This window comes from Tamandua tetradactyla, chromosome 11 (genome assembly GCF_023851605.1).
Source record: "Tamandua tetradactyla isolate mTamTet1 chromosome 11, mTamTet1.pri, whole genome shotgun sequence".
In the NCBI taxonomy this organism is placed as follows: domain Eukaryota; kingdom Metazoa; phylum Chordata; class Mammalia; order Pilosa; family Myrmecophagidae; genus Tamandua; species Tamandua tetradactyla.
Window position 1 is genome coordinate 83,460,966 of NC_135337.1, and position 23,323 is coordinate 83,484,288.

At 48.3% G+C, this 23,323-nt stretch overlaps 1 protein-coding gene across 2 annotated transcripts in view; it reads right to left on the reverse strand.

Moving 5' to 3' along the window:
* The window catches only part of INSR (insulin receptor), a 158,687-nt gene that overhangs the window by 43,290 nt on the left and 92,074 nt on the right, over positions 1-23,323 (reverse strand). For both annotated transcript variants that reach the window (XM_077121459.1, XM_077121458.1), the window contains exons 3-9: positions 13,820-14,141; positions 9,043-9,191; positions 7,641-7,785; positions 4,857-5,071; positions 3,467-3,593; positions 2,519-2,769; positions 350-517 (exon numbers count right to left, since the gene is read on the reverse strand). In XM_077121459.1, coding sequence (XP_076977574.1) covers positions 350-517; positions 2,519-2,769; positions 3,467-3,593; positions 4,857-5,071; positions 7,641-7,785; positions 9,043-9,191; positions 13,820-14,141 — 1,377 coding nt within the window. The remainder of the gene's footprint in view (positions 1-349; positions 518-2,518; positions 2,770-3,466; positions 3,594-4,856; positions 5,072-7,640; positions 7,786-9,042; positions 9,192-13,819; positions 14,142-23,323) is intronic.

Here is a 23,323-nt window from a genome sequence, read left to right on the forward strand (position 1 = left end):
GTGGGTTACAACGGCACACCTGCATCCGCAATGGCGTGCAGAGAGAGGCGGAGGAGAAAAAGAGAGGGAAGGGAGGGGCAGTGGTGAGCGGGAAACGGGACCAAAGCATAGAAAATGTCTAGTTTCGGGGCAAGCCATCAGAGTACGTGCTTGTGTTAGGATGCTCGGAAATGTGTATACGTGTTTTCACATGCTGGAGTCTGATGCGTGTGCATGCACACATGTGTGCGGGCACAAGTCTGTGTGTACACAGCGAGGGACAAGAGGGAAGTGCCTTGTCCCTGGAAAGAGGGGAGTGGGTCAGTCTTGGGTCAAGCTTGCCGCCTGCAGCTCACCTGCCCGCACTCACCTTTGAGGCAGTAATCCAGTTCATACAGCTCGCTGTCTTCCACCTGCCTCTCCCAGGAGACCAGGTAGTGGGTGATATTTCCATTGGGGTCGGACGGCGGCTTCCACTTCAGAATGATCTGGGAGGAGGAGTTTGAGACCGAGATGGGGTCCAGGGGGACAGAAGGATCTGCAGAGGAGAAAGGCAACGGGGCCCCGTGAGGCTGGGTGAGGCCGAGGCCGGGGTCGCTGGGCAGAGGGCGCGTGAGGTAAAGGGATTCCGAGCATGTCAGCCGCGGTGCCACTGAGAATCGGAGAGAACCAGAGAGGCATGGGGTGTTTCACCCACTGAGGGGTTGGGTGACTGGGCAGTAATGAAAACCTTGGCCGGTCTTTGTCCCCAGTTCCTAGAGGTGGTAACCTCTGAATCTTTGGAATGTCCCATGAGAGGAGCATACTCTGTTATTCGTGGTGGTCCCAGGTCCTGGCCTGACAATTTCTATGCTGATGAGATGGACAGAGTGGGGGCAGCTCCAGAAAAACCAAATGACTGGGGAATTGGGGCTTTGAACTCCAGGAGGAGAGGGGACTGGAGATTGAATCCAAGCACGTTCCATCCATTCCATCCATCATGAGACCCCACAAAAACTTAGGACACTCGAGGCTCAGGTGAGCTATGATGGATAACATTGTTTTACAAGGAGGGTGACACGGAGTAAAGAAACAAATCTGGCATGTGAGACCTCTGAGACCCTCCCAGAACTTGCCTTCTACAAGGTCTCTTCTTTGGCTTCTGACTTGTATCCTTTTACCATAATAAAACTATAATCATACACATAGTGTCTTCAGTAGACATTCTCAGTGGTTCCAGCAAATTATGGAACCCAAGGGGGTGGCAGGAACCCCCAAGTTTGTAGCCAGGGTGTTGGAAGTGCAGGTGGTCTGGGCCCCCAACTTTGCCACTGGTGCTTGAAGTTCAATCTTGTATAAGATTGCCTCATACCTGTGAGGCAGCTAGAATTGGAGCTGAATTGAGTCACTGCAGTATTTCCAGTAACCACAGCAAGTCCATTGCAGTATTTCAGGGGCTGCTAGAAGTGCACAGAAGTTTCTGCAACCTTTATATAGTACCAATCGCGGCCCATTTATATCACAGATTATGCAGATATTCACTCATCCATCTACGCAGCAAATGTTTACTGAGCTACCTGCCAAGCTGCCTCTGTCCTGGGCACTAGATTGATCCTGGGGGAGGAGGCGATGGTGGGAAGAGACAAAGAAAACCCCCATTTTTTTCAGTTCTTTCACCCTGAACTGAACCCAACCACAGGGCAAACTTTGGCAACTTCTTGCCACTTGACCTAACCTGCCTCCAAAATGCAACTACCTTCGGGCTCTACAAAAGCTTCCCTTGGGTATGGGGGCAGGGAGAGAGAGTGGCTGGGAGGTAGGGAGGGACTCTCAAGGTGCAGAGTCCAGCGCGCTCACATGCCTCGGACGCTGGAAGTTTCGAGAAATTACAGTTCCTTTCGTATTAAGGACACTGGGAGAGAGGAGACTAGTTGAAACAGAAGCTGGGACAGATTTTTAAAGTTTGGACCCCATGTGTAGGACAGGGCTCTCGCCTTGGCACTACTGACATTTGGGGCTGGTGATTCTCCTGTCGTGGGAGACTCTTCTGTACACAGTGGGACGCTGAACTGCAACCCTGGCTTCCACCCACTTGACGCCAGTAGCCCACACATCCTCCTCGGTCCTAACAGCCTAAAAAGGTCTCCAAACCAATGCCTCCTGGGGAACAAACAACCCAAACTGCTTTACAAAAATACTACTACCTTACCATGAAATACTCCAGCCACACCCCCTCCCCAAAAAATAATGGGGAAGAGCTGAAATAAAACAAAAAAATGGCAAAGAGTTCATAATTGTTGGAGCTGGGCAACAATGACATGGCATGCACTGCTCTTTCTACTTTTGTAGAAAATTCTGAAAATTCCCCCTAGTGGGAAGAGTCCGTGCATGGTGCCCTCCCACGGCTCACGGCTCCTGCGGCATATTGCAAAACGAAACGTCAGAGCCCTGGCTCCCCGAGCAGTCACTAGCCACAGCCAAGACAGGCCATCTCAGTGTCAGCACGGCAAAGGCCAGGCGTCCAGCTTGCGTGCAGACCCCCACTCACAGAAACACTTACTCGTGGCTTCCGTCTGGACATAGATGATGTCACTCTTGGCTCCATACGTCCTGCGCTCGTCGGAAAAGGTGACCAAGGTCTTAACAAAGATGGCATACTGGGTCCAGGGCTTGAGACCTCGCATCAGCCAACCGGGCTGGCTCTGCGACTTGGGGTCGTTGGACCTCTGAGGCGGGTCGATATCCACCACCGTCCAGCTATTGGAACCACACGCATCCTGCCCGTCAAACTCCGTCACGTTCTGATAAGGGCTTTCAAGACGAAAGGAGGCGGTGGTTACTCTTTCGCTACTCCCACTCTGGGGACCCAAGACAGGGGACCCAGGAAAGGCACATCCCATTCACTCAACATCTTAAGCACCCAATAATCTCGAGCCATAAGACAAAAGGACCCAGGAAAAGCCAAAGAGAAAGCAACCTTCCTCCCCTGAAGTCAGAATTTCCCAATGCCAATGCCAATGCCAACATCAACGCCAACAGAAGCAACTTCGCCCACTTACTGATGAGATTACATTAGGGGATGTGTGTGACTGCTCAATACCGATCTTGCACATACTAAATCTTGATAGATGGAACTGTTATTGGCATGACTACTAATTCCAGCCAAGTGGTAGACTCAAAACCACGAGGTAGATGGAGCCCCTTTTATGAGAATGGCCAATGAGTCATGGACATGATGGGCAGAATAGAATATTCTTGCAGGCATCAGCCTATCTGGACCTCTGAAAGGAACAGGTCTGCTTTGATGTCTGACTTTTGATGCAAAGGGACATTAGCCACTTTGCAAACCAAATGATGAGATTGTAAGAGGACCCCTATGATATTTATTCACTAAGGAAGATGGAAGCCACCGACAATCCCAGGGGAAGGGGTGGCGGGGATGTAAGGCCAGACCCAGAGCTCACTGGCCTGGGCCTTTGCAGCTCCCATAATTTTTCCTTCTACGTACGCCTCTTTGTAGAAGAGCATAAATCCCAGGAGGTCTCGGAAGTCGGGGGGCCAGTAGGGCTCCCATCTCAGCAAGATCTTGTCATAAGTGGTCCGAATGTCGGAAAACTTCAGTAATTCGTTTTCACCTGGAAAAGTTAAAAACAGACACAAAACTGGCTCCAGACATGCCGAGTGATTTGTTTCAGGCCAAAGCGGGGGATTGCCCAGCTCCATGAGAGGCTATGAGAAGGCAGATGACAGTCTGCCGTTCCCCCAGGCCTCTCCCAGTGTCAGCAGCAACTGCTGAGTGTAAATGGCGGAGCGGGGGCAGGGCGGGAATGGGGGTTCACAGGCAAGATCCAGTCATGTGTTGCAGCCCCCTAACACAAGTCAATTACTTTGCCAGAAACCGAGTAACAGCCATTTACTCCACTGCCCAATAAACTGCTGGGAGAAGGAGTTTGTTAAGAGTCATTTGTCTTGCACGTAGACTGCCAAGCCTACCCTGTCAGAAGATGCAACTCCAGTGCAAGAGAACACATGCTAAATGAATTTAAAGAACGCACAGAACCTTGTACCTTGGAGAGGCACAGCCAAAGCCATCTTCAAGGCCTGGAATACAACCCTTCCCTTCAGCTCCAGTCCAATTTCACTCTCACCCTCCCCTGAATTCACACAACTTGGACCATATTCCACCAGAAGGACTAAATTTCCCAGGAGGATATTACAAAAGCCCTGGGCGCTGCTCAGATATCCCCTCAAGAGGAACCTATCCCGAGGATTGCAGTCAGCTGACAGCCTCCAGCTAGAGCATTTACAAGATCTGCTGCAGCATTTGGCAGGAAGGCCTTGCTCTCCCAGGTCAGCACAGCAGGGGCCTGGGCACTGCAATCCAATGTGGTCTCTCCTACGGATGGTCTTTGCCTGAGAGTTCCCCCTGAGCCTGGGGGAGATGCGCAGAATTACAATGCCATCTGCAGCTCTCCCTGCTCCATCCTCCTTTCCTCTGCCTCTCCATTCACAGGGTCAGACCTACAGGGCTGTCCGAAGGTTCTCTGACTGCTCCAGCTCTTTCTCCCATGTATATTTCACAGGCATCACCCCGAGACAATTTTTGCACTTCTAACTCCACCTTGGCATTCCCAGGGAACCAGGACCGAGAGATGATATGTTTATACTGAAGTGCCATGCATTGATTTCATGCATGCATGCAAAAATGCTCATCTGATACCTTCCAGATATCAAGCACTGTCCTCGCTGGAGATAAAAGATGCAATCCCCCTCAGTGTTTCAGGAAACCCATCACACCTATAATTGTCTTAGCTTATTGGCAGGCAATGGTACCCCATCCCGTGGAGGTCAGTGCAGTGGTCAAGGGGGAAGGTGACTCAGGATCAGACCCCACTCACAGGATGCCTGGTCCCCATTGGTCTTCAGAGCGATGTCGTTCCTCTCCTGGCGCCCCTTGGTTCCGGAAACTTCTTCCATCTTGTGGATTTCTGACAAGCATAGTTTGGGGTTATAGTGGAAGAAGAGTTTCCCCTGAGTGATGGTGAGGTTGTGTTTGCTCCAGTCCCAGAGCTGCCTTAGGTTCTGGTTGTCCAAAGCATAGAAGGAGTAGTTCCTAGGGAAACACACACACACGTCTAGTTATTCAACAGCTCATCTTCTCCACTTGAGGTCAACCCCAAGATGGCGGGGCCTTGACTGGAGTTGAACCTGTTCAGCAATTATACTCAAGTTCTAACTACTTGCTTATACTCAATGCAAATGTTTTGATTGGGAAGCTGAGGAGGTCTTCAAGGCAGAGAAGGTATCTGAGAGAGGGCTTCAAGGAGGGGGGAAGACTGGGATGGATTGGGATATGGGTTTTGTAGAGGGGAAAGGCCAAAGACAATGAGGCAGCTGAGAAAAAAAGGGACCTGGGGAAGAGCAGAGCAGCATTCTTGGGCTAAAGAGACAACAGAAAACAAAGCTGGAAAAGCTGCAATGGGCCAAACCTTCTGGGACATTACATGCCAGACCATGCCATATAATCTTGATTCGTAGGCAGAGGGGAGCAAGGTTTTAAAACAGCACAGTGACTTGATGATACCTATATCTCAAATGACTAGATGACCACTCGACATGCAATGGGTGGGAGAAAGGATGCATCTAGGCCCCTTCTGTCCAATACAGAAGCCACTGGCCACAGGTGGCTACTGAGCCCTTGCAATGGGGCTAATCTGAACTATGCTGGAAGGAAAAAAAAAAATCCACCAGGTTTCTAATTCTAAGACTTAGCAGGAAAAAAAGGATGTAAAAGATCTTTATAATTTCTTCATATTGGTTTCATGCCGAAGTCACTCTGTAGATATAGGAGGTTAAATAAAACATATTACATAAATCAATTTCACCTGTTCCTTGCAAAGTTTTAAAAATGTGGCTACTAGCACATTCAAAGCTACATATGTGATTTGCGTTATGTTTCTACTGGGCAGCACTCGTCTTAGCTCCAAGAGGTGAGTTAGGAGGTGAGGATAATAGTCCAAATGAAAGGTCCAAGCTTCAACAGGAGCTAATGAGTGAATAGGAAAAGCAGTCTAGACACTTCAGAGACTTAGCTTCCCTCTCAAAAGTCATTCACGCCCCTCTTTTCCCCCTACCTTCCACTATTATAGAGGCTGGAAAAGCTAAGCGTTCACTCTCCCAGCCTCCTTTGTAGCTGGAAGTAGCCACACAACTCAGCTCTGGCCAATGACTCATAAGGACAAGTCAATGTTGGAGGGACAGTTGCTAGAGACAGTCTGAATTGGCATGTCCCTTTGTCCCTTTCCCCTTTTCCTGCCTCTTCCATATGTCAGGCTGGAAGTGGGCAGCCGTTCTGTGATCACGAGGAGCGCTGCCGGATTGCTTTCCTCCAAACTTCTTACCAAGAGTCCACCTCTCTCTCTGCCTGAAACACGGAGAGTCAAGAATGCTGCTGTTTTCCTAGCCAAAACGAGGTCAGCAGTACCTCAAGGCTTCCAATCTGGTGGCCCAAAGAGAAACTCTCAGAAATGAGGATGCACAGCTGGGGATAAGTAGGGGAATTCTACTTCATGCATGTGGCATTGGAGGCTCCCGGGAGTCACCCAAGGGGGCTGGAGGCAGGCGTGGGAGCAAGGAGGAATGTCAGGGCTCACAGTCTCAGCACAGGTAGGTGAAGCAGTGGAACAGCTAAGCGGAGAAACCTACAACCCCAACTCTTAAGGGCAAGTGGAGAAAAGGGATCCTGGGAGCGACACGAGGAAGGAAATGGAGGGAGTCAGGAGAATCCCACTGGAGGTGAGGAGATGAGAGGTGAGGCCAGAGGAGATGAGAATCTCTGCAAGAGATTAAGGAGCACAAGGCAGTGAGATGCAGGCGTCAGATGGTTAGGCTCCAACTCACAATGTAGCCCAGAGAGCCAGAGGCTGTGTTTAACAAATTCCACCCAGCTCCTTGGAGGGTTCAGAGGTTGGCTCAGACCCCCTGTGGTTTCCCTGGAGTCACTGCAAAAGGCACAGCATTTTCCTTGGCTGGACCTTCAGACACGTTCCAGCACGAGTTCCTTCCTCTCAGGGTTTTTCCCAGGCACTCACTCCTAAAAGATTTTGGGGGAGCTGGGGAGGAGCAGCTTTAAAAACCTGGAAACATTTTTAATTCCCTAAATTCCCAGTGAGTGCTAGGGTCACTGTGGCAGATTAAATCGTATACCCCAATTTAGACATATTCCTAATCTCAATCTGCCTTCCCGTGGAATTGTAAATAGGACAATCTTGAGGATGTAATTTTAAATAAGGCTGACCCGAGTGAGGGTCAGCCCCTACCTGGATTCCTGGAGTCCTGTCTCAGCAGAAGAAATTCAGACATAGTCAGAAAAAGGCACAGAGAAGAGCCACAAGCCAGAAGTCAACAAAAACCAGAGGGGAAAGCAGAGGACATCGCCATGTCACAGCAAGGCAGGGAGACAAGCCAAGGAAGCCCAAGGACCGCTGGCAGCCAGTGCTGGGATGCTGACATATTTTGGGGAGAAAGCATCGCCTCACTGACACCTCTATTCTGAATTTCTCCTGGCCTCAAAGTCACGAGCCGATAAATTCCCGTTGTTTAAGCCATCCCATGGTGTGGGGTTTGTCATAGCAGCTCGGGCAAACTAAGACAGCCACAAATGCAAAAGAAGGCACACAAACCCAACTTCCAGGGTCTCTCCTCGAATCACACGTAACTTCCGGAAGAAAGACAGTGACACGAGAGCATAGGATCGGCGGATTTTTAGATACCCCGATATCTCCTCGATGAGACCAAGATTAGCCTCTAGCTCAGCTGCCAGGTTGTCTAGAGAAAGGAGAAAGTATTCAGTAAGTCTCAGCAGAAATATTCTCATCTTCTTTTAACTTCCCATGGTAAGGAGTTAACCTACAGGTGGCCAGTGATTTTGACATACTCTCCTCAAACCCCATCATGCTAAGAATAGCATCTGAAGTCCTTACTAGAGTCTACAAGTTCCCAAGCAAGGAAGCCCTGCTTTCCTTCTCTTTTACAACACCTCGCTCACTGCATTCCAGATCCACAAGCCTCCCTGTCTTTCCTTGAGGTGGCCAAGCATGGTCCTGCCTCAGGACCTTTGCACTAGCTGATTCCTTTGTCTGGAATACTCTTTCTCTATATCTCTGGTTGGCTTGCTGAAGCACCATTTCAAAGCAACCCTCCCCAGACCACAAATCTCTCTAAAATGCCACCCTCTTTATTCTTTATTCCAGGGGTCAGCAAATGACAGCCCATGGGCCAAATTCAGCCCCACCACCTACCTTTGTAAATAACGTTTAATTGGAACACAGTCAGACCTGTTGATTTATCACCCATGTTGTTTCTCACACAACAGCAGAGATAAACAGTTACAACAGACACTGTATGGTCCACAAAATCTAAAATATTTACTCTCTGGCTGCTGAGCCCTGCTCCATACGTTATCCTTCTTTGCTTTGCTACCTAAGCTTGTATTGCATATTGATTTCCTTTATTTGTAAGCTCTATTAGCAGCAAGGTCTTTGCCTTGTTCACTGTGAGTATTCTATAAATACTTACTAAATACACAAAGGAATATCTTTTCTGCCTATGACAGCCTGTCTTTTTATTTTCCCCCTTTAAAAAAAGGTGAACCAGGTAACTCTCAACACCTCTTGGGTTCTTGCATTCTATGAATTCTCAATGCGACAGTGTTTCTTGAAACATCATCCCCAGCTCTGCAACAGAGCATGTCTCCTGCTTGCTCAAAATGCAAATGCAAATTCCTGAACACTCCCACTCCAAACCTGGAGAAGGAGACTCTCCAGGGATGAGAGCTCTTATACTCCGTTTGCTTGTTTGTTCTGTTTGCTTGTTTGATTTTTAAGCCAACGCCTCAGGGGATGAGTCCACTCATCGGAGAACCAGGGATCGATGACACTAAAGTTGTTTTTGCTAGTGAGACTCAGAATTGCTGAGAGTTTAGTTCTCCTTGCAGAGGAGTTCTCTGCATGGGTGTGTTCCCTCGTCACTGACCACCCACTGGAAGCCTGGTCCCCACCAGCCCCACCCCACCAGAGCACTCACTGCCCCCGCGGATGTTGATGATCAAACTCCCATTGACAATGGTGCACCCTCGGAGCTCCTGGGCAGATGTCACCGAGTCAATGGTCTTCTCCCCTTCCATGATGTGGCAGACCTTGGGGCAGGGTCCTTGACACGGGGTGCACATTAGGCTGAGGACGGAACACAGCAAGAGGAGTCAGCATGGGCAGGAAGCAGGCCAGCACCCCTTAAGGAGGCCAAGCATGATCCTGCCTCAGGACCTTTGCACTAGCTGACTACTTAGTCTGGAATATTCTTTCTCTGTATCTCTGGTTGGTTTGCTCCAGAACCATCGCGAAGCAACCCTGTCCAGACCAGAAACGTCTCTAAAATGTCACCCTCTTTATTCTTTATTCCAGGGCTCAGAAAACTATGGTTCCCTCCCACAAGGCAGACATAGCACCCTACAAAAATCCCAAGTCACTGGACCTGGGCCATTTTCCTAAGTTAGGGTTTCTTAACCTGAGCACTAGTGACATGTGGGGTTGAGCAGTTCTTTGTCCTGTGTCTTGAGGGTTGCTGAACCTCTACCCACTTGACGCCAGTAGCCCTCAGCCCCATCCCAGCATGACAACCAAAAATGCCCCCCCTGTTCTAAGCTATAGGCACACGTGGGTGAAAGAAATAGAAACAGACCACTTGATTTCCCTATGGGAGGTTACAAATAGCCACAAGCTGTCTGCAGCCTCTCCCTTCCATTTCTCCACTCATGGAATCTGCTTTGGCCAAAAGGACCTGAGCAAATGTGAGGCAAGTAGATGCGTGAAAACTACTCAGGCATCAGGACCCTCCCTTCCTGGCTGCAAGGGGCACCAAGATGACCGTGTGAAGGAGCCCAGATCAACCAGTCGGAGGATGAGACGATGTGAAGAGAGCCCCTGGCCTCCTAGCCATCCTAAACCAAGCCAGATGAACTTCCTGGTCCACCCACAAAATCATTAGAAAGAACAAACGATCCCTGTTTTAAATAAAATCCACTATGTTTTGGGGTGGTTTGTTACGCAGCAAGACCTAACTGATACACTCATGAAGCTGATGGTCTAGGGAGAATATAACAAATAAATTGACAACAAAAATATCAGCTAGTGCTAAATGCCACGAAAACAGTTAAAATAAGAGTGATATGCCAGAGACTGGGCAGATGGCTAATTCAGACTGGGAAAGCTTCTTTGGGGAGGTGAACCAAGCTGCATACCGGACACAGGAGAAGAGGCTGGCCAGCCAAAGACCACGGGGCAGAGCAGTCCAAGGGGAGGGGGTGGGGAAACAGCCAGTGCAAAGACACAGAGGGAGAAATGAACTCGGTGAGTTAGAAGGAAAGCAGGTCAGTCCACACGGCTGGAAATGAGCAAGGCGGAGACAGGAAGGAAATGAGATTTTGTCACGGCGAGGCATTTGGATTTCTTTTTCCAAGAGCAAGGGGGACCCAGTGGAGGGTTTTAAGCAGGGGCAGGGGCATGATCGGGTAGCAGTTTCAAGAGTTTCCTTTTAGCTGATGTGTGGTTAGAATGGAAGCAAGAAGAGGAGTGAGGGGATTGTTGAGGGTGGCTGGGCACAAATGATGCCGGAAGAGGGGGACAAGAGGACAAACTGGAGACATCAGGGTAGCAGGTGGTGAATCTGGTGGTTGGGGTGTTAGAAGGCACCGGGGCAAGAAGGCATTGAAAGTAACTCTAGATTTTAAGTTATCCTCTTCTACCTCCACCACCCCCTCCTCACTTTTGCCCTGAACCCATTGAAAACTTAACATTCACCGCAAATATAAGTTCTCCTTCTCTTGGCAAAGAGTTCCCAGCTCCTCTAGAGGCATGATCATAGATCATAGACTTTACTAAGTCTCCGCGGTTTCCTAGATCTCTGCTTTGAATATGTCAAAAACCATTTTCTAGATAAGCCAGGAGGATGGAAGAAAATATATTCGGTCCCATGTCATATACCAAGTCACATGGGAAAAAGCAACGGTGCCCTCTTTCACAGACTGCCACAGCCAGGAAGCAGTATTTTACTAAAGTCTTTCACAGACTAAAAGGCTCAAAAGAAAAATGCCAAATTAAAAATAATAATAATAATAACCCCTACAGAGTAAAAATACCACAACAAGTGATATTTAGCATGTTCGCCCGCTACCATTCAGTAAAAGCCCCACAAGCTTTGCGAGATGCCCTGTCAACTTCCTGGGGCTCCAATTCTAAGGACCAAAAGCAGCATCAGCTCCAACATCAAAAGAGCCTGCAGTATTTCTGGAGTCTCAGCTAAAGGGAAGGTCAACTGTCTTTCATTTGAAGCCAACATCTTTTAAACAAAGGTCGCACCGGGAGTCTATTATTCTCTTTATTTCAAACGTGGAAAAAATAGAAGAGAAAGAAACAAATCAAAAGGAATACAATCATTTTCCCACCTTCCTGATAAACTGGGGAAAAACAGCTCCATCTGACATGCAGAGGTGATTTATAGGGCGGATTTCCTGTCCGCAAAACCACTTGATAGGTTTTATCAAAAAATGAATCAGACGAAACGTGCTGTACTTGCAGGTTTAACAAACACTGGAAAAGAGGCTTAACGAGCTGAAATAAAGATTGTTTTCCTTCCCACCCTCCTCATCCCGGGAAATAAAATTTCCCACCAGAACACTGCCGCTTGGCTAATTTTCAAACCTGAAGAAGAAGATTTTTTACGTAAGCAGATCAGCTCCAAGGCCTTTCGACTTGCGTCTGTTTCTGATTTGTTTTGTGTTGTTTTGTTGTGTGTTTTTTAAAATCCTACATACAAACACCAGGAAGCTGGTTTTTAAATGCAGTCTGTGGCCCCCAGAGGCCGAAACAGCTAATCTAAAAACACCAACAAGATGAATAAAAAACCTGCGACCTGCCTAGGGAATCGGACTCACAGCTTAAGAGAGAAAATTTGCTATTTCCACCCAGACAGTAGGAAATAGTTCAAAAGAACCATCCTTCAAAAAAACCAACCAAGGCTTGAGAATAATCTAGAAGTAAGTCTTTTCTGTCTTTGAGATGAGGTGCTCCAGGCTTACCCTTGTCACATGGGGTGCAGCTCCCCAAACGGGGAAACCGTGAAAAGCCTCAGCTCCATTTCTGGTAGAACAGATGAGAACAGGGAAGCAGGCACAGAATATTCTAGAGAAAAACCTAGGGCTTCTGTCCCAAAGCTAATCCCAGCAAAGATGAGAGGAGCACATTCTCTACACCTGGGACTCAGGATAAGTCAGCAGTTCTCACCCAAGCTGATTCTGCCCCCCAAGGGCATATTTAGCAATGCCTGGAGACATTTTTGGTCTCTGGAGGACACAGTGGGGTGCTACTGGCATCCAGTAGATGGAGGCCAGGGATTCTGCTCAACACCCTACAATACAATACCCCCCCACCCTGCAAAGAATTATCTAGCTCCAAATGTCAGCAGTGACAAGGCTAAGAAACCCCCCGTCTAGAAACTGAATTTAATGATGACATCCACTGTTGCTCCCAAAAGGTAGAGCCAAGAGACGGTGTGTTCCTTCCCCCAGATCCGGAGCTCCAGTGGACATGGTGGAACATGTCAGAACAAGGTTTGGGCACAGCTAATCTGGAGCCAAGGGAAAGCCACTTACCCCTGGCCATGATCAATGACCTGCTGTGTGGTGCTGTGATGTCGAATCCAAATCCCTCAATATCAGGACAGAGGCTGTAGGGAGTATTACCCACTGCTGAATGCCCCATGGGGAAATGATCTCAGAGACGCTGTACCCCTAGCAGCCCATAATGGTTAACTGGTCAACCCAGGGTATGAGAGCTTTGTCCCTGCATCTCAACCCAGGACATTTCTGCAGGGTCCAAAGTTCCCCATAGGATCGGAGGAGGTCTTCGTTGTGACTGCATGACAGCTCAACTTCTTCTTTGCCCAAACCTGCTTCCCGGCACTCTCCTGGGAAGAACCCTTCCCATTCAACCCCCTGCTGGCAAATCTATTTGCAGGGAACCTGCCCCAAAACAACCATTGCATTTCCAGGGACCGTAGAGTCACTGCAACCTCTCATAGATCAGCCAGTTTAGGTGGCAGCTAATGATGCTCAGATACACCAGAGGAATAAACTTGGTCTCAGCTGTCTGAGATGCCACCTCCTGGGGGTAAGATAAGATGCAATTCAGGAAAGAGCCTGGACTCTCTGATGAACAGGCTTACAAAGGAGGGAGGCCTGGGGCTGGAAGAGGAAAGGCTGGCCTTGTGACTGGCATGGGCACAGCTGTCCTTGCACAGAAGCTACAATTCTAGGTGTCATCGGCTGTAAATTGTCACAGAGGCAATTTACAATATTGACTGAGCTCCCAGCAATCTAGTCAATTCTCTAAAGCAGGAGCCAATACACTCTGGACCACAGGCCAAATCCAGCCCACCACCTGTTTTTGTAAATAAAGTTTTATTGGAACCCAGGCACACCCAGTGGTTTACGCATTTATTTATGGCTACGATTTCTGTTCGAAAGTAGCAGAGAGAAGTAGCCCTTGTGTCCTGCAAAGCCACCTGGCCGTTTAGAGAAAAAGTTTGCCAATTCCTGCTCTAAAGCCCAGGAGCCAAAAAAAATGAGGCAAAACAGCATCTGAGAGACTCAAGCACATCACTCAGTCGTCAGCAGCTCCCTAACTCTAAGTTTCCACATCGGGTGAACCAGTGACACTGTTATTACCCCCCCCCAGGTCCTTCCCCTCTTCACTGCTAGCCCAATTCCATCCCTACCCGCTGCCCCCCAGATGCCCGCGGGACTCACTTGCTGGAATTCATCGTGTAGCCGGAAGGACACTCGGGGATGCACTTGTTGTCGTGAATGACGTACTGGTGGCAGCCCTGCCTCCGCGAGTTCTTGCACTTGTTGTGAAGGTCCTGGCAGAAGCTGAAGTTCACGCAGCGCCAGTCCTGGAAGTGGTAGAACGGGGGCGGGCAGCTCTCCACACACCTGCCGTCCAGGTAGAAGTTGCGGCAGGCCACACACTTGGTGGGGTCCGCGGGCTCCGAGCAGTTGCCCAGGCACTCACTGTGGCAGCAGAGGCCTTCAGCGGTGCAGCCATGCGACTTGCAGACAGTCGGGCAAACTGGAGGGGCGGGGAGAGAGGGGGAGAGGGGCAGAGGGGGGAGAGAGGGAAGAGGGAGAGAGGGAGAGAGGGGAGGGGGAGGGGGCAGGAGGAAAGAGGGACAGAGAGAGGGAGAGAAGGGGAGCAAGGGGGAGAGAGAGGGAGAGATGGGAAGAGACAGGGAGAGAGGGAGGGGAAAAAAAAAAAAAAACAGCTGGTCAATGGCCCAGCCCAGATTGCATCTGTACATATGGCAATCCTGGAATATTCCCAGGTAGACCTCAAAATGCTACTGGACCGGGGAGTGAAAGCCAAGCAAAATAGTAACAAGGAGAGCCACCACTTCTACCACACTGAACACATCCACGAGGCCTATCTATTAACTCACTGAAGCCCCTGAACCAGTCTCCTGCCTGTAAATTAGCAACCGCCTCAGGAGAGGGGGAGCGGTTGTAGTAGTAGCCAATTTCCATAGTGTAAATGCTCGCACTGTGGCCGGAGCTCAAGTTCCCCATGCCATGTCACTGAACGGGGAGCTGGCGAAAGACAGCCAGTGACACACCGTTAAATAGTATGTCTACATGTAGATACAAGTGTAGCGAACAACCTCAAAAGCATATGCCATCGGGCGGTGCGATGGTGGCTCAGTGGCAGAGTTCTCATCTGCCATGCCGGAGACCAGGTTTGATTCCCAGTGCCTGTCCATGCAACATATTTCATTGCAAAATGCAGCCAGAGTAAAACAAAAATAATGAGGAAGTGGTGAATTTCAGGTACATCTTAACTTTGCTTTTAATATAATTTGTTTTATTGCAAGCCTCTATGATTGAAATTTTTAACAACAGCTGTGCTTAAAACCAGGTGGCGAATCTCCTGAAACTCTCATCGTTGGCTCTCACAAGCTGGCTCCTGGCATGCCAATGCACCCCTGCCACAAAATGGATTGGTCCACCCTCCCCCCTATCTACGTGGGACATGACTCCCAGGGATGTGGACCTTCCTGGCAACGTGGGACAGAAATCCTAGAATAAGTAAGTAAGCTACTTACTTACCGCTCCCTAACTATCCCTTAACTTGGTCTCCTGGCATCGGGTCAAGGCCACTCTAATGCCTCTCCCTTCCTCAGTGGACAGATGGCTTCCCCCCACCCCAGCTGCACGCAAAGCCTGTTTTCAGAGCCACTTCCTTCTCTGACTCCTTGGAAATTGGACAGAGTTATTCATTCCACATCCTTGGGCTCTGTGACTGTAGCAGCAAATATTCCCACTCATTTAATCTTATTTTCATTTCAACTTTAATTTTAATAGCCATTGTGACTGGTGACTCTTGTACCCTGGACAGCTCAGGCTTTGAGAATAAAACCAAACCCCTCACCCCATGAGCTCTGGTCCCTGCCAGCCTCTCTGAGCCCTTTTCCCTGTCCCACACAGCAGCCACTCTGCCCACTTTCCTCCCCTCGCACATGCAGGCTCACTCTCACCTCAGGACCTTTACACCTGCTCTCCTGTGCAGTCAGAGCACCCCACTTCTCATCCCATTCCCCCACCATGACTGTTGCCATCTCGACCTTCAGTCTCAACTTCTTAGAAAGACTTTCCCTGACCCCACCCCCACCTCCAGTGCAAGCCACACCCTCCTCCTCAAATCACGTTCCAACACATTGTCTTACTACACTTTTCTTACAGCTCTTATCACTCTTAGTGGGTGGTGAAATGGTGGCTCAGTGGCAGAGTTCTCGTCTGCCATGCCGGAGACCCGGGTTCAATTCCCGGGGCCTACCATACAAAAAAAAAAGAAGAAAAAATATGACCTTGGGTGCTTGCTGACTGTCCCACTAGCAGACAAGGCCATGTCTGCTCTATTCATTGTTCCTGCGCCTTTGATGTCTGCACTCACAACAGGGTTTGGTACTCAGTGGGAGCTCAGCAACATGTCCAATTAGATAAAGAGAAAGCAGCTCCCAGTTTCCAAATATTAGCCAGCAGCTCGAGAATTCATACCAAGAATTTCCAGTTACCGGAGGTCCATGAGAACCCTGGAAAAATTACATGCAAACTTAGGGTGTGTGCTAAAGTGAGAACCTCCATCTTGGGGTCTATTTTGGGGTCCAAAGACTAGCCAGGCCATCTACAGTGTCCACCCTGACCGGGAGTGGGGATGTGTCTTCAGCTTTGGGAACACAGCACCCACCTCCCAACAGGCTTGGCATAAAGATTTCTTTAAAGGATGGACCGTAGCCCTAGTTTTCCTGTCCTTGAAACAGAGTTGATAAAATTTCCTATCTCTCACTTAAGGTTGCTCCAGGAACTAAATGGGATTACATAGGTAAAGCACTGGGTTCTTTCATGGTCACGCTGCACCCTGGTATAATTTAACCACTGGGGGTATTTGATCACTATCATCTGACCTGTCTGCAGAGGGACCTGAAGACTGAAACTCAATCGGAAGAAGCAATAAGGCAGATGACAAAATCCCCTGGGACTCACAAAGATCCGCCCTTTTGGAGAGCACATGTGGGGAGGAAAGAGCCTATTTCCTGGGTTGGGACTGCATCTGAGGGTCAGCTCTTTTATGCAAAAGAGGCATCAGGAAAAGCCTAACAAAAATTTCACAAACACATAAGCCTTCTGGCCTAGACAGTGCTGAGACATTATGGTATCCGATATTAGGAGACGAGGCAAAAAGGCTACCCGCTGAGCCCTCTGATGTCCCAAAGAAGCTCTGTCTAAAAGACTCACCTGAGGATTATCACACTCTCACAAAGGGGTTGGCAAATGTTTCTGTAAAAGGCCACAGTGAAATAACAGACTTGGCAGGCTGAAAAATGTCTGCCAACTACAGCTCCACTGCTACAGTGTGAAAGCAGTTACACAAATAGCTGTCGCTGTGTTCAATAAAACTTTATTTACAAAAACAGGGGAAGGGCCAGATTTGGTCTGCCTGGCCCAGGCCACAGTTTGCCAATCGATCCTGGGTCTAGGGAAATGTACCTGCCGCTGACGTGCTATTTTCTACCAGCATCCAGACTCCAGAAATCAGATGTCAACTGAGAGATGGATACTGTGTTCATTTCAAACTGTTGCGTACCCCCAGAAAAGCCATGTTGTTTAATCCTGATTTAATATCGTTTAGGGTGGAACCCTTTGATTAGATTGTTTCCATGCAGATACAATCCACTCCATTGTGGGTGTGACCTTTTGATTAGATGGACTGTGACAGTGCCCATTTAACATGTCTTGATTAGTTTCCTGGACTCCTTTAAAGGGGAAATATTTTGGAGAGAGTTCAGAGCCCAAAAAGCCAATACCCCAAACATTTGGAGATGCAGAAAGAAAACATCCCAGCAGAAGCTGCTTGAAACTAGAAGCCAAAGGGCCAGCACGTGCCAGCCACAAGCCTTCCCACGTGTTTCAGACCCCTCCACCTTTCTTGAGTCAAGGTGTCTTTCCCTGGATGTCTTAGCTTGAACATTTTTACAGCTTTAAGACTGTAAACTTGTAACTTAATAAACTCCCTTTATAAAAGCCATCCCATTTCTGGTATACTGCATTCAGGTAGCATTAACAAACCAAAACAAATACGTTGTGAATTCTTGTCCAAACAAAAAGCTAACTGCCAAAGGTTACAGTTTCATTGCCCTGTGGAACATTCAGCAGTCTTGCTCTAACTTTGCAATCTGATTTCAACTTTACCACCCTGTAGGTCCCTTCACTAATAGGTTAAATCAAGCTCTGACACACATTTTTTCATTTTTTTCTTTTACACAAGAACCACAGTCGAAGCTTTTTAAAAAAATTGATTGAAATAACTCCAAACCAACTCCAGTGCCCCCAACTCTGCTTCCAAGTACTTTATCTTATTGAACAGAAATAGCGCCCAAGGGAAGCTACCCCACCCCTCAGACTCTGTGCAGGGAGAGGAGGTTCCTGTACCTACTCTTTCCCCAAACTGATCCCTCTGAGCTTGCTGGGGATATCAAGTGTCCAGGGGAAGACCAGAAGCCCAGGGCAGGGAGGCATCAGAAAGGGACTGCCACAGACGTGAACGAGGCACAAAAAATGAAACTATAGCCATCTCCAGACCATGGAGTGAAGACATCATGAAACCCATTTGGTAAGGAAACAGATCCAGTGCGGGACAGGGCTGAGTTCCCTCTCCCTTCTCCCTTGTGAGGACACCCAATGAGTCTCAGTGAAGTCCCTGCCACTCTGGCTTAGGGCAGGGACAAGCAGCAGTCCTGGCCTCAAGGCCACCCCAGGAGAGGCTGTTCATGCCAGAGAAGATGGCAGCCTTTTGGGAAATGCCACCTGGAGCCATCACATGCCCAAGACAAGCCCATGCTGAGTCTGTAGGGGACATCTGTCTTTTCCTCCCTAGATCCCACAAGCACCAGCACTTCCCACTTGGAAAACTCAGGTTTTCTGTCCACCCTTTCACCTTCTGTTTATCTGCAAGTTTCCTTGGGCTGGACGGTAGGTTGAATTATGTACCCCAACAAAAGACATACTCTCCTCTTAATCTGTGTGCTGGTTTGAAAAGATGTATGTCTCCTAGAAAAGCCATGTTTTAATCTAAATCCCATTTCATAAAGGCAGAATAATCCCTGTTCAGTACTATATGTTAGAAACTGTCATCAGATCATCTCCCTGGAGATATGATTTAATCAAGAGTGGTTGTTAAGCTGGATTAGGTGACAACATGTCTCCACCCACTTGGGTGGGTCTTGCTAAGTTTCTGGAGTCCTATAAAAGAGGAAACATTTTGGAGAATGAGCGATTCAGAGAGAGCAGAGCAGAACAACATAGCCATGAGAAGCAGAGTCCACCAGTCTGCAACCCTTGGAGATAAAGAAGGAAAATGTCTCCAGGGGAGCTTCATGAAGCAGGAAGCCAGGAGAAGAAGCTAGCAGATGATGCCGTGTTCACTATGTGCCCTCCCAGATGAGAGAGAAACCCTGAACTTCATCGGCCTTCTTGAACCAAAGTATCGTTCCCTGGATGCCTTTGAGTGGACATTTTCTATAGACTTGCTATAATTGGGACATTTTCTTGGCCTTAGAACTGTAAACTAGCAATGTATTAAATTCCCCTCTTTAAAAGCCATTCTGTTTCTGGTATATTGTATTCTGGCAGCTAGCAGACTAGAACAACCTGTGTTCCCCTGAGTGTGAATTCATTTGCAAATAGGACACCTTGAATATGTATGATCTGTTAAGGTGTGGACTCATTTAGTAAGAGAACCTCCTAAGAGTCTCATTTAGGTGCAGCCCAACCAAATCAGGACCCTAATCCACCTTACTGGAGACCTTACAAAAGCCAGAGGTCAGGAGAAAACTTAGGACAGCGAGGCCATCATCCTGTGGCAGAGGAATCCCAAGAATTGTAACAAGACAGCAGAAAACGGCAGATTTAGAGAGAAAACTTGACCTTGTCGACACCTTGATTTTGGATTTCCAGCCTCTAAAACTGTTTAGCAGATGAATTCCTATGGTTAAGCAGACCAGTGTGTGATATTTGTCATAGCAGCCCCGGAAAACTAAGACAGGCTGCTTGTTCCAATTTCCTCCCAATTCAGTAGCTGCTTATCCACCCCTCCCCACCGGGTGGACCCTCTGAGACAGGTAAGATGCCGCGCAGTAAGGAGCCAACGAGCCACAGAATTGTCGACATCCTTAAGAGATTCAGTTCAAGGCAAAGGAAGGGACCCTACCGAGCAGGGCACAATGTGTGTAGTTTTCCTCCTTAAGCAGCAGGAGCACCTCGAAGGCGTTCTACAAAATAACACACCTGCGCTCTCCAAAAGTGTCAGTGTCACGGAAGGCAAAGGAAACTGAGGAACTGTTAAGATTAAAGGAAACTAAAGAGACTGGAAACTAAATGCAAAAGTGTGATCCTGGGTTGGAAGCTGGACTGGGAAAAAAGAAAATATTCAGGAAGGATAATACAGTGCGTTGGTTTGAAAGGACGTATGGACCATGTTTTAATCAAAATCCCATTTCGTAAAGGCAGAATAATCCCTACTCAACACTGTGTGTTTGAAACTGTCATCAGATCATCTCCCTGGAGATGTGATATAGTCAAGAGTGGTTGTTAAACTGGATTAGGTGGAGGCGTGTCTCCACCCATGTGGGTGGGTCTTGATAAGTTTCTGGAGTCCTATAAAAGAGGAAACATTTTGGAGAATGGAGATTCGGAGAGAGCAGAGAATGCTGCAGCACCATGAAGCAGAGAGTTCATCAGCCAGCGCTCTGGAGATGAAGAAGGAAAATGCCTCTGGGGAGCTTCCAGGAAGCCAGGAGAAGCAGCTAGCAGATGACACCATGCTCGCCCTTCTAGCCGACGGAGAAACCATGACTGTGTTCGCCATGTGCCTTCTAGGATGAGAGAGAAACCCTGAACTTCATCAGCCTTCTTGAACCAAGGTATCTTTCCCTGGATGCCTTTGATTGGACATTTCTATAGACTCGTTTTAATTGGGACATTTTCTCAGCCTTAGAACTGTAAACTAGCAACTCATTAAATTCTCCTTTCAAACGTCATTCTGTTCCTGGTATTTTGTATTCCAGCAGCTAGCAAACTAAAACATATGGGGACAACCGATCAGATTTATATAAGAGAATGTGCATTAGAGAAAGATATTGTATTGACGGCAATTTCAAGGTTTTGCTCATTGTCCTGTGGTTGTGTAAGAGAATTCTCTTGCAGGGAATACAGAAGAAATAAAGGGTAAGGGGGCATTATGTTGGCAATCTAATTTCAAACGGCTCAGAAAAAAAATCCACATGTACATAATGTGTGCATACATATTAATTAAGGAGATAAAACATATAGGGCAAAATGTAAGCAATTGCTGAATCCAGGCACAAATCTTGTTGATTTTCTGTGCGCTTTTAAATTATATTCAAATTAAAAGTTACCAACTTGTCAGAACCAAGGGTAAAAGTTAAGCAGCAAACTCTTATACATTGTTGGTGGGAAAGAAAAATGGGGTAGCCTCTGTGGAAATCAGTTTGGTGGTTCCTCAGAAAGTTGAACGTAGAATCATCATGTGAACTGGAAATCCCACAGCCTGGTATTTACCCAAATGACTGACAGCAGGGACCTGAATTGATATTTGCACACCGATGTTCATAGCGGCATTATTCACAATTGCCAAGAGACGGAAGCAACCCAAATGTCCATCAACAGATGAGTGAATAAACAAAATGGGGTAAGACATACAAGGGGATATTACTCAGCGTAAAAAGGAAAGAAGTTCTGATACATATGACAACATGGACGAACCTTGAAGATACCGTGCTGAGTGAAAAAAGTCAGAAACACAAAAACAGACAAATATTATATGATCTTGCTTACATGAAAAAACCTAGAAGAAGCAAATTTCATAAATTCAGATATATATTACAAGTTATCAAGAGCGGTAGGGGCGGTGATTGCTTAAGGGGTGAAGTTTGTTTGAGATGATTAAAAAAAAAGTTGGGGTAATAAATGGTGTGGATTTTGTGATTGCAATTATTAGCACTGGACTGTACACATGAAAGCAATAAAAGCTGGAAATTTTGAGTTGTATATATTTTATCACAATAAAACGTTAAAAAAAAAAGAGCAGTAGGAGAGACGAAAGCAGCGCCATTATAACTGACCTATGCACAAAAAAGACAGGCACTCAGAGTTTTCTTTGCCTTTGTTTTCTGAAATTCAAATCATTCTGGGTTTTTTCTTAACGAAGCTACATGGTAAAAAGCACTATGAAATGTTTCCATTGCAAGACATATGTTAATAACATTTCGTTACATTCCAAATGTTCCAAAGCCTGCCATTTAAAAAAGAAAGAAAGAAAACCTTCAAGATTTATTGTCCCAAAAATCGCTGCTCTCCAGAAATTTCCAAACGGAACAGTTGCGTCATGGGGCTGCAGCCACATTTAGAGCAGGGCGCAACGGCTCTCTCTCTGCAAGTGTGAATTTTATAAGCTCCCTAAAGTAATTTACTTTGTTTCCACTCAAAGGCTTTCTCCCGCGCCCTGCCTTCACGGGACAGCAGCGGTTCCAGTCCCAGGGGCCCAGGGAGAGGGCAGCACGCTGGCAGGAATTTTCTCTCCTTTGAACTACGTAAAATGATTCAAGGGCGGATGGAGGCAAGGAGTGAACTTCTGACAGCTGGGTCGCCTGCAGACCCCTCTCTGGTCTGCCAGCCCCCAAGAAAGCAGAGCACTGTGGGTCAAGTCCCGGGGCCGCAGGAGCGCGTGGACTTAAAACAGGGAAGTTCGCCTTGTCCTTTCCTCGGCGATGTGGCTCCCAGAAGCACTCCCAGATTCTGTCTCCCGATGCCTTCGGAATCAAGCTGCGGAGTCTCTTCTGAGAAATACGGTGCCCGCGCGCCAAGAAGGAGGCGGAGTTCCAGGGGGCCGCCCCGCCAGGACAGCCCCAGGATTGGTAGGTTCCAGACATTCGCGGGGGCCAAAGGGGGCGGGCCCACGGCTCGCGAGGCCCTGCCCCAGTGAGCCCGCGGCGTCCGCGCACTACAAAGAGCCCGTAGCGCGCCCCGCTCCGTGAAATCCAGGCCGGACAGTGGCAGCGGCCGCAACGCCGCCCTCGCGCTCAGCCAATGGGCGGGCGGGCTGCCGGAGCGCTGGCCCCGCCCCCAGACGCGAGGTGCTCGCTTCGCGACTTGCTCTGGGGCCGAGCGCCGGGGGCCCAGGTGGGCCTCTCCTGGGTGCGGAATGGGACTTGGGTAAAAGAGAGCCCAAGCTACGGGGCCGCCCCAGGCAGCGATCCCAAGAAGCTTGGGCGCACGGAGCTGTGCCGGGCAGGAGCTCAGGCCACCGCGTGGCAGTGCTGGGACTGTGAGAGGCCCAGAGAGGGGCAGCGGCTGGCTAGGGTCACACAGCAAAATTTCCTGGAAGAGGGGAGCGTACGATGAGTCTCTGAACTCCTAGAGCAGCGCTCTCTGGGACCCTCCCACTCGCTCAGAAAACCAAAAATCATACTCATAAATGCATTCTTAAGATACACGGGCTACTTTTGGGGGTACCATCCAGCTTCTGTTCTCCACCCATTTAAAGACATTCAAAGCAGCGTATCCAAGAGGTCTTTCCAATTCCAATAGACCCAGGGAGCAAATAGGCTTTATTTCATTAACTCTCCACCGACCATCCCACGAATAAACTTTAGAATCTGTACTCCCTTTTCAGAATAGAACGTT